The 10,512-nt window shown below is 43.0% G+C and overlaps 5 protein-coding genes across 5 annotated transcripts; 2 read left to right on the top strand and 3 right to left on the bottom strand.

Moving 5' to 3' along the window:
• Window positions 1–128: 128 nt before the first annotated feature.
• On the bottom strand, window positions 129–1,281 carry L203_101604 (uncharacterized protein; the record flags this gene model as incomplete). Its single annotated transcript, XM_066211043.1, has 6 exons — window positions 129–428; window positions 479–579; window positions 631–917; window positions 966–987; window positions 1,034–1,099; window positions 1,176–1,281. The coding sequence occupies 6 exons, from the start codon at window positions 1,279–1,281 to the stop codon at window positions 129–131; spliced, it is 882 nt and encodes a 293-aa protein (XP_066067140.1).
• A 661-nt stretch (window positions 1,282–1,942) lies between these two features.
• On the top strand, window positions 1,943–3,364 carry L203_101603 (uncharacterized protein; the record flags this gene model as incomplete). Its single annotated transcript, XM_066211042.1, has 10 exons — window positions 1,943–1,952; window positions 2,003–2,061; window positions 2,115–2,185; window positions 2,232–2,286; window positions 2,336–2,446; window positions 2,497–2,644; window positions 2,707–2,783; window positions 2,828–2,871; window positions 2,918–2,998; window positions 3,043–3,364. 10 exons carry the CDS (start codon window positions 1,943–1,945, stop codon window positions 3,362–3,364), a joined length of 978 nt encoding a protein of 325 aa, XP_066067139.1.
• Window positions 3,365–3,561: 197 nt separating this feature from the next.
• On the bottom strand, window positions 3,562–4,467 carry L203_101602 (uncharacterized protein; the record flags this gene model as incomplete). The annotated part of the gene is made up of 2 exons (XM_066211041.1): window positions 3,562–3,567; window positions 3,616–4,467. The coding sequence occupies 2 exons, from the start codon at window positions 4,465–4,467 to the stop codon at window positions 3,562–3,564; spliced, it is 858 nt and encodes a 285-aa protein (XP_066067138.1).
• Window positions 4,468–4,829: 362 nt separating this feature from the next.
• On the bottom strand, window positions 4,830–7,057 carry L203_101601 (uncharacterized protein; the record flags this gene model as incomplete). Its single annotated transcript, XM_066211040.1, has 3 exons — window positions 4,830–5,798; window positions 5,847–6,884; window positions 6,950–7,057. 3 exons carry the CDS (start codon window positions 7,055–7,057, stop codon window positions 4,830–4,832), a joined length of 2,115 nt encoding a protein of 704 aa, XP_066067137.1.
• A 179-nt stretch (window positions 7,058–7,236) lies between these two features.
• Window positions 7,237–10,273, top strand: L203_101600 (uncharacterized protein; the record flags this gene model as incomplete). The annotated part of the gene is made up of 14 exons (XM_066211039.1): window positions 7,237–7,243; window positions 7,294–7,392; window positions 7,448–7,772; window positions 7,826–7,894; window positions 7,945–8,116; window positions 8,164–8,304; window positions 8,352–8,453; window positions 8,502–8,740; window positions 8,791–8,876; window positions 8,923–9,134; window positions 9,181–9,363; window positions 9,419–9,649; window positions 9,703–10,050; window positions 10,106–10,273. The coding sequence occupies 14 exons, from the start codon at window positions 7,237–7,239 to the stop codon at window positions 10,271–10,273; spliced, it is 2,382 nt and encodes a 793-aa protein (XP_066067136.1).
• Window positions 10,274–10,512: the final 239 nt, after the last annotated feature.

Below are 10,512 nucleotides of genomic sequence, written 5' to 3'. Positions count from 1 at the left end.
CTGGGTATATGGAATAAAGTACATACATGTATTCTCATCAACGGTGAGCAGAAATTGCACTGGAGATAAACGGATAAGTTTTATTATCGTTTCGTCTGCTCATTCCCAAGATCCAGAGATACTTTGAACTAAAATTGATGGTTCCAATTAGGATCTCCAGTCCCTCTGCCACCGCTTTTATTAACCTGGCCATTCTCATTTTGCCTTTGTCCATTAGAACCGCTTCTGTTTTCATTAGTCTGCTCGTATTCTGGATTGTTTGGCAAATCTTGAGTATAGTTTTGTTTGTTGTTGAAGAGACCCTTTCGGGTTTTATTGGAACGGCCTTTGCTGCCATAGTCTTTGCCCCATTCAGGTACGTCGTCAGTGGCGGCTGCAGGGGGGTATGTGATGGAGGATCGCGAAGAAGCCCTTGACCGATGAGGACGCTATGGGCGAATATTCAGCATGGGAAAAGTCACTGAATGTTGATACTCACCTTAGTAGAATTCTTGCTTGTATAGGATTTGCCATCTCCGACAGTGCCCTCAAAATTCATAGGATAGTGCCAAGTTGACTTTTTCGGCGCAGAAGCTTGGTCTAAAATTCCATCAGTAGTTTTCTACTTGTATGATTAACGTTCAATCGCACCAGCGTTATAGTACTCTTCATCCTCGGCACTCCATAGACCCTCATTTCTCCTCCTTTGTACCTCCTCTGGGCTCTCAAACCTAGGGACATAATTGGGCCCCTCTTCGCCTGCTTCGAGCTCTTGCTCAGTAAGGGTCGAGTGGTTGTTGCGTTCGTCAAATCGTTTGGCCCATTGATTCTTGCGCGCATGACGTTCATTGGCCGAATTATCGACAAGCCCGTACCGGATAGCCCATTTCGGAGTTCTGGCTCGGTTTTGGTTATTTCGAATGTTTTGAATATAAAAGCTGTATATGATTAACTAAATCCATAGTGAACAGGAACATTCAACATACTTGTGAAAGTGACATGGAATATCTTTACAGGGTCAATATTAAATCAACCGGATCCAAACCGCACTCACATCCACAAATACATAGAAAAACGTTAGTGAAGAAATCAGACCCTATACCAAATCGAGCAGCAACAGCTGCAGATGTCATCAGTATTAATTTGGTCCATTGCCCAATGAATCAAGTGTCGTCGTATCCCACGTCAACACATACCCAACGGAGGAAGCAAAAACCCCAAGATGAGCAAAACGAATAGAAACCCATGGTGTTTCTTTGGCGTCAAATCAACCTTCTTTGGCAAATGGTGATTTAGCGACATTTTATCGTATTTCGAGCTTTACAACCTTGTCCTAGCCATATTAGCCAGCCGACAACACTTGGGACATTGTCAACTCACCAACTGTATGGAGACCTCTGATGGCGCCTGATCGTCTTGATAGCCACTTGTTATTAATTCTGTCCTCTTTCCAATTAGATGGTTGAAAAGAATTTGTTTCAAGAAGAAAAGCAAAAGATGAGATGGCAAAAATACAAAATCGCCTAAACAATGGATCCTAGACTACGGAGTTAAATGAAGGATAGAAATAGTTAATCCAGCTTAAATAACAAATTTAATCTCGTATTTAGTAATTACACGTCACTCAAGCAAGAAGTAAGTTATATATAGAGAATATGAATATGCATATGGCATTAATTATAAATAAAACATTCATGCATATCCATCTCCATAATACATACTTGATTTTAAGCGATGATTGTGTCAATAATCAGCAAAAGTACATAAACTTGAAAGATAAATCAGATAAAAGACTTTGGAATTCATTCGCAATTCCATCATCATTACAGTATAAACAGATTCAACAGCAACTTCTCAATCTTGCTCTTTCCATGAGCACGTTCAGTGAGAGAGGATAATGATATACATTCAAGAGGAGAAATCAAAGTACCATGCTCTACCGACAAGGGCAGAAAAGTTTTACATGGGTGTCGGTGGGTTGGGAGAAGGCGTATCTTGGAGGTGCTCATAACGAACGGTGTAGCGTCAGCAGAAGCTGTCATTGTTGTCGCCATTGCTTCAGCTGTTTTCGGTCTTGTCGAGGTATACCATGTGCTGCTCATTTTGAAAAAGCATGCTGATGAGAGTGGTACAAGGTGAATGTGGTTGATCAAGGTGTCAAGACCAAGACGGTTCCGGTATACTTGGTCATCTTTCTATTTGCCCAGTGAATAAGTCCAAGAAGGAGCTGGAACAGATACTCATCCTCGTAGGATCTTTTCTCTGTTATACGTCTTTGATGCCCTTCGAGCTCGCAATATTGTACAGGTCCGTTGTGGCTGATCTATGCTTTTTTTAAGCTAACCAATGACCCCAGCTTATCCTGCACCTATGCCTTACATTCATGCTCTTCCTGTACTCTATTCTCCAAATTCCACAAACCAGGATTGCTCTCGGAGATGTGACGGGCCCATGCGGCCGCTACTCTGTAAGCTTCTAGCTCTCAGTGTTCACCTTCTCATGGATATTGGTGTGTAGAACTGCACAGGTCCGAAATCCCTTTACAATACCTTGTTGGGCCTCTTGGTTGTTCCACCAATCATTTTTGGTCTGGCTCTTATTGCCTTTGGGATGCTGGTCAGGCAGCTCTATGTTCAGTTTGGCTGGGCAGTGTTTAGGCTTGTGGGTGCTTCTCCAGAGATGAAGAGTAAGTTTAGCGGGTCTGGAATCTCAGCTAATGGCTCTTAGATATGCATAGAGCATATCAGACATTGATATCTCTTCTCAAGTTATTGCTCTTTTTCGCCACGTCGTTTTGTATCGCTGTACGTCTGACGGAATATCAGGATGGGAGCTGACTGATGAGCAGTATCTGATCCTTGTCACTGCTTGGGATACAAAAAAGGGAGAATTGTATGACAAATTTACAGATCTAGCTTAATGTACTGACAATTTCAAGCATTGTAACGGTGATAGCCTTGCCTCTGGTATTTATTGTAATTCTCGTTTGTGGGTGGGCTCTAAGACAAGAAAACAAACCGTATGTCTATATGACTGTAGATGGGCAAAACTCATGCCTTATAGAATCATGGCTGTCATCCTGGTAATCATGGTGACAGGTCAGGCCTACTTTATCTATAAGCTCGTCACTCTGTGGCTTCCTCATACGTCCTCGCTCTATATCAACACCAAAATCACCATGGCCATCTTGTCCATCTTTGCAATTGTCATTCTCTTTGTCACGTTTGTTTTTGCTTGCATCTGCATGTCAAACTTTGATAAAGGCCTGATGGAGGCGCATATGAATCCACAGAACAAAACGAGTCTATGGAGTTTACCAGCTAATCTTGGATTAAATGGAGATGCTAAGGTAGAAGAGAGACCACCGAGAATCTTGATCGAGTAACATAATCTGATAAGAATTTGTATATCTGTATTTGATTTCCCGTACCTGCCACGATTTTTATGAATAATGATGCCAATGAGAATCCAAGCACAGTACACAAGCGTCGCAAGATTGATGGGCGAATGCATGTAGGCAGTGATTCAAGATGACATGCTTTATACACAAGGTCGTGGCTCATCAAAACATCATCGCAGCCTCTAGATCTGCTTGAATCAGCAGTCGTTTAAACTCACGTAATATGGTACACTGACAACTTGTATATTGACATCTTCCCAGTCTCCTTCTCTCACAAAATCCCATCCTCCTTCCACACGCCTAATCTTCCTCAGCAATCTCTTCGTCCCACCACTGTCTTTCTCCCTCTTTCCGGTCCCACCACTACTTCTTTTCATACGTGACAATGACATGAACAATCCTCCATCTTCTTCATCCTCTTCTCTCCGATTCCGGACAGTGATTGAGCTGGAAACTTTAGACATTGAAGGCGAAGTAGATAGAGACGATGGGAGCTGCTCACAAAGCTCATCCTCATTGGCTATACCGTCAACAGAGTGCCCTTTTGAATTCATAACCGGTAACGAGGCAAGGGACGAGTTGAGACGTCTAGGCGATGTGGTAGGTGACGATGGCGCAGAGATGGACATCGACATACTGGCGGATGATCCATTCTCATCCACAAGTATTCTATTCCAACCTCTCCCGTTGTCACTTTTGACAAGACCAGGAGTTCTCTGGTCAATGAATGAGACGGCCCTCAGACGGCGTGAACGTATAGTTGCTCGCAGTGGTGATTTAACGGTTGACGCTGGCCGCGAAGCAGGATACAGCGTTGAAGCCGCCGTCGATGACAGAGTGACTGAGCGTGAAGATGGAGCAGAGGTGGGCTCATACGAACGAAGATAATGGTATGAAGTTGGAGGTGGCTGGCGGTCGAGCCTTGACCTGATACTCTGACTCGTCAACGACCTCTCTTCTACGCTTTGAGATTGAGCTGTCTGGCTTGCGTTCGGCTGTGGGCGAACACCCAAGGGATATGGATGCGAGATGACAACTGTGCCGTCATTGCGAGGGGAGGAGCGAAAGATGGATAAGATGATGCCCATTCATGGCACTTTTTGTTTTTCTGTAATGCAAGACAAGTAAAGATTGGAAGATGGTTTTGTTGCAAACAGTGTAGGAAGAAGAAGGAAAGGAAGAAATGAAAATAAAGAAAGAATTAAAGAAATAAAAAGAATTAGTTGTCTAGATCAAAAATCTACAGGGAAGAATGTCGTCAATTGCCAGTGTGGCTATCTCATGTTTTGATGATACACGCAATCTCTTTCTCGCCTCGTGTCATGACTATATACATGGATAGAGTCTCAATGTTGGAAAGCTGTATACCTTATACATCATGTAAGCCTATCCAAGCATTCTCACTAGCCATGCTACCTCTTGTATTTATGTATAATTCTTTTCTTCCCTGCTAGCTGCTCCTTGGATGCTCACAAATCGTGCATTTTTCCTCTGCACTAACAGGGTTCTCCAACATGCACAAACTACATGTCCATTTGCTTCTACTGTTTTCTGCTGGCTTCTTTGTCGTAGACCCAGGTCCACCCACAGCAAAGCTATTAATTTGAGTAGGCGCTAAAGTGGGTCTGAATGCAGGCGTAGACACACCATTCTTCGGCTGGGGTCGTGGCTCCTCGCATATGGTGCATTTATCTTTGGCACTATCCGGGTTTTGGAGCATGCACATCGTACACATCCAAGAGGCACCTCCTTCCTTCTTTTTCTGTTCTTTTGGTTCGGTGCCATCCACACACTCAAGGACGAAAGTAAAAGCAGGTAGAGAGCTTTTAAGTGTAGCTTCTTTCTGGGCCCTTTCCGTCTTTTCTTTCGTGGAATTGAGAGGTATCGGTGTGATAGCAGGAGGGAGAAATGTGAAGAATGGCAAAGCCAGCTTATCGATTCTCAAAGCAACGTCTTTAGAAGTGAGCACTTTTGTGCTATTGTTTGTGATATCAATGGACTGAGCGACAGGACGCGGAAGGTCAAGTTCAAATAGAGGACGAGCATTGGCGGCAACGGTGGTAAAAGAAAATTTGTTAGCTATGGCGCTTTCTTCAGCCTTTTTGGGAGCATCAATGATACGCTGCCTTGTAGGTGAATCGAAAGACTCTGCAAGTTTAGAGGACGCAGGTAGTTTGAACTGTTGGGTCGTTTCAGCAAATACGAAAGATGGTACTTGATAGGGGTCGAATCGAGTTCCTTCAGGCATCTTGACAGGTTGTTCAGGATCAATAGCCTTGGATTTGGATGAAGGTTTTTCGGTGATTTCGGCATCACTGGTACTACTTTCAGACTCGTCATCCTCCTGAGGAGGAGTAGGGGACTTTTGAGACCTCGAAGTATGAGATGCAGCAATCGTAGTACTTTGAGCAGTTTCCCACTTTCAACTACATCAGCATTATGCCTCTTACATTATGTATGTACTCACAGGCTTGATACCTTTAATTCTTTCAATAGTAGTCAAAGGCTTCTTCCCAATCATTGATTGCCTATGTGCTTCTAATTTTGCGGCTGCCCCCCTTAAGGGTGTATTTCTTTTTGGAGTAGATTTAGATCGAGCTGAGCTTGGTATTGGAGCAGCAGCTGGTGCGTTCTTGACTGGAGTTGATGGTCCAGCTTGGTTCGGAGTGGATTGAAACAAACCGGCTTTAGCATAGAGAGATGCACGGTCGTACGCATTGAACCTTACCGGCTCAACATGTGTCTTTGGAACAGTATCGTCTGTCTCGTCCAACAGAGATTGCATGATAACTGCAGCATTTTGTCGACCGGTTGCCTCAATTTCGTGTCTTTTAGATGGTCTAGAATCCTCAGCAGAATCAATATCGCGTCTGCTGCCTGAAGTAGGAGATGGCCCAACTGGTTGAGAGTTTTTTGCGGGCGTAGCTGGCCTATGAGACTGACGAAGAGGGGAGGATGTGGCAGAATAACGTAAAAGTGTGTTAACAAGATGGCGGTTAGGAAAAGAAGGAGGTAGGGAAGAGGCATCCGGGCCATCCATTGCAGAAGTTAAAGTAGAGGATTGTAGATGATTAGAGACAGGCGAAGATAGTTTTGAAGTTTTTCGCGGAGACACCCCTGGACCTAGATACCTCTGCTTGAATGGAGTTGTCGAGTTTGAGAAAGTGGAAGAGGGCGATTTACTGAGCGATCCTTTAAACACTTCGCCAGATGTCGGGGAAGGAAGCCATCCACCACGCCTTTCATTCCTGGGAGTTTCCTCACTTTGTCGGACACGAATTGCAAGAGGCTCAACAATAATATTTTCCTCTGGTTTGAAAACTTTGCTTTGCTTCTCTTCGTGAGAATCAGACAAGATAGAAGTATTTTGATTATCAAACTCCAACTCTTGATCATCTTGAACATTTTGATCGTCTTTGTAATTTTCCTTTTGAGCCGTTTTTGGCGATAATCGATTGAATGGAGAAGAAAAAAGGCTCAGAGCCGATTTGATAACTCCAAAGGTCTATAGAATATTATGACCAGCAGTGAGTTATCAACAATGTCTTTTCCTTTATTATTGAAACTTACACTACTGCCCTTGGGAGTGGTCTTTGGCGTCGCTGGAACAGGTCTAGAGTAAGGGTTTCTAGAGAGCCTCTCTGACCTTTTCCCATGTTGAGAAGAGCGAGAGTCCATGTTGTATAATAGTTGTACTTTATATAAAGGTTATCATTGTGAATTATCATTGTTTCCAATGAAACGATAAAAGATATATCTTACGTAATTTATATATTTGGAGATGTCTGCCTTTTGACGCGTCTTTAAACATAACATTAACTTTTTTTGAATTTTTGAAAGAACGCGTAAAAGTCGATATGAATGGTAAGGCAAAAAACCACAACTGTAGATTACTGAATCTCATCTCTATGCAGAGGACCCAATTACAGCAAAGTCCTCAAGAAAGAAGAGAATTGTGCCGGACTCGGACGATGAAGGCGAGGTGGACCCTTCCATGAAAGCAGTCAAGGAAGGTTAGCAAGAATAGCATTGCAAAATTGTTCCATTGACTGACGGTCGTGTTGTCAGAAAGAAATCCGCCTCAAAAGTTCTTGAAAACCTCTCCACCCAGGAAAATTGCGTCTATTTTTGAGAGAAAGGAAAAACCACCATTGCAATCAACTTTCAAGTCTACAAAGAGGGATCCATCGAGTAATGACAAGAACGAGAATAAGGCGAATGATAGCAGGCCATTGGCTGCGATCTTTAGTAAACCTCGTGCTGGAATAAAGGATGAAGATGAGGCATCTGATGAAGCGACATCGCAAGGAGACGACAATTATAAAGGTGAAGGTGAAGAAGAGTTGGATGATGAAGTGGAAGAAGAACAAGAAGAGGAGGCTGCTGTTAAGCTGTATATTTCATTAAGTGATTAATTTGCTGATGGTCTGACGTAAAATTGCATAGTGCATCCATATTTACCAAAAACCACAAGTCTGTTCCTGTAGCAGACAAGGGATGGAAAGAAGGCGAACCGTACGCACATATTTATCACAAACAATATGAGATTAAAGCGTCTGCTATAGGGTACCTTATGCGGCTCTTGTGTCAACTTTTGGGAAAATTGAAGCGACAACCAAGCGTCTTGAAATATTGGAAATTCTTACTCAATTTTTGCTTGTTGTGGCTGAAAGAGATACAGCCACAGAGACAAAGGATTCTATGCTCTTAAGAGTGGTGTATCTCTGTATCAACAGAGTAAGTACTCTGGATTTCCAGCTCAGCCGGTCTAATCAGGTTTCTAGTTATGCCCAGACTATGTTGGTATCGAGCTTGGTATTGGAGAGTCTCTTTTGGTGAAAGCTATTGCGGAAAGTACAGGACGCGCTATATCCAAAATCAGAGAGGACTTGAGGAAAGAAGGCGATCTAGGAAAAGTTGCAATGGTGCGTATGATCAGCAGTGAAAATAAGTGCTCATTTTACATTTTCAGAACTCGAGAAATACACAAATGACAATGTTTAAGCCTAAACCACTTACTATCCCTTATGTTTTTCAAAACCTTCTGGAGATTGCCAAAGCAGCTGGCAATGCTGTGAGTGGCATCCTTCTTGCAAAAACTTTGTTAATGAGTGATTTGAAGTCGCAAAACAAAAAAGTTGGCATCATTAATAAACTTCTTGCTGCATGTCAAGGCGACGAAGCTAAATTTATCATTCGTTCTTTGGAAGGAAAACTTCGCATAGGCTTAGCTGAAAAAACAATGACTGTGGCATTAGCACATGCCATTGTACTGAAGGGTTTGGGTGACACAAAGCTTTCGCATGACATACTGGCAGTAAAACTGGAAGAGGGTGCAGCAGTGGTCAAAACCGTTTACAGGCACGAGAATTATTCAGGTATTACAAACTGTATGCTTAATGTTTTCTCAGTGAATTGCCCAATTATGATCTAGTCATTCCTGCCCTTATGAAAGGCGGCATAGAAGGACTGCGTGAAAATTGCAAGTTGACTCCAGGTGAATATTCATTTATTTGTGCTGTTTAGTTGTTGAATTTCTCTAGGGGTACCTCTCAAACCTATGCTTGCTAAACCAACCAAAGCAATCACTGAAATCCTCGACCGCTTCGAGAACAAGGAATTTACCTGTGAATATAAGTACGATGGTGAACGAGCTCAAGTACATCTCTTGCCAGATGGAACTATTTCAGTATTTAGTAGAAATTCGGAGAATATGAGTGCAAAGTATCCAGATTTGGTCGAGCAACTTCCACGAGTAAGTTTATAAGTTGCTGTAAAATCGCATTTAACCCCGCTATCAGGCAATAAAACCCAGCGTCAAATCTTTCGTGATTGATGCAGAGGCTGTCGCCTTTGACCTTAAGACAAAAAAGATATTGCCTTTTCAGGATCTCAGTCGAAGAAAGAGAAAAGACGTCAAGACGGAAGACATCACTGTCAGAGTTCACCTGTTTGCTTTCGACTTGCTGTATCTTAACGATGAGGTGAATCCTGGCTACCTTGAAGTTCATGATCATATCAACTAATCCGCCGTCATAGAGCCTCCTCACCAAACCACTCTGCGAGCGCCGAGAGCTCATGTATGAACATTTCCAAGCTGTTGATTCCGAATTTGCCTTTGCCAAATCTTCTGACGGCACAAGTACAGAAGAAATTCAAGCTTTTCTTGAAGAAAGTGTCAAGGACGGGTGTGAGGGACTGATGGTCAAAATGCTCAACACAGAATCATCAACCTATGAACCTAGTCGCAGAAGTATGAACTGGCTTAAGGTTCGTCGCCATTCTTCACATCTTTTTCAACAAGAACTCACTACATGAGATAGTTGAAGAAGGACTACTTGTCTGGCGTAAGCGATTCCCTTGATCTCGTTGTCGTCGGTGCCTACCATGGTAAAGGCAAACGCACCGCCGTGTATGGAGCTTTCCTTCTCGCTTGCTACGACCCTGATTCGGAACGTTACCAGACCATCTGCAAAATTGGTACTGGATTCTCAGAAGAGCTCCTTTCACAATTTTATGAACTTCTAAAGCCTTTAGAACTTGAGGCCGCAAGGGGTGATATAGAGGTCGGAGGTGCTAAACCTGATGTGTGGTTTGAGCCCAAGATTGTTTGGGAAGTCTTGGCAGCTGACTTGAGCTTAAGCCCAATCTATGCTGCAGCGCATGGCTTAGTACGTCTCGCTCTTAGTTTGCTAATGGCCATAAACTGACGTAAAATGGTGGCAGGTGGATGCCAGAGGCATATCTCTTCGTTTTCCTCGATTTATTAGAATCAGAGATGATAAGGATGCAGAGGATGCTACTTCGGCTGAACAAGTTGGCGAATTCTATCAACTTCAAGTGACGGTGGGGGGTAAAAAGGAGGGCAACGAGGGCGAAGACGACTTCTGGTAAGATGTCGATAAAAGTACATGATAGGTTCTAGATATACTATTTTTGGTAATGAGTGGCTTGTACACGACTAATGAGGTTCGATTGGTATTGTATTATGCATTTCAAGATCCTCATAGCAAGATTAATCATTCAAATTCAGGCGTTACAATTGTAATTAAACAAGTCAATTGTAAGTGCAAGCACTTCACTTGCCACTCTTAGAAACCCCGCGGGATTATGGGCTTTGAGGATGATAGATA

The sequence above is a fragment of the Cryptococcus depauperatus genome, chromosome 2 (assembly GCF_001720195.1).
Source record: "Cryptococcus depauperatus CBS 7841 chromosome 2, complete sequence".
Taxonomy (NCBI): Eukaryota; Fungi; Basidiomycota; class Tremellomycetes; order Tremellales; family Cryptococcaceae; genus Cryptococcus; species Cryptococcus depauperatus.
This window is presented reverse-complemented; position numbering and strand designations above follow the sequence as displayed.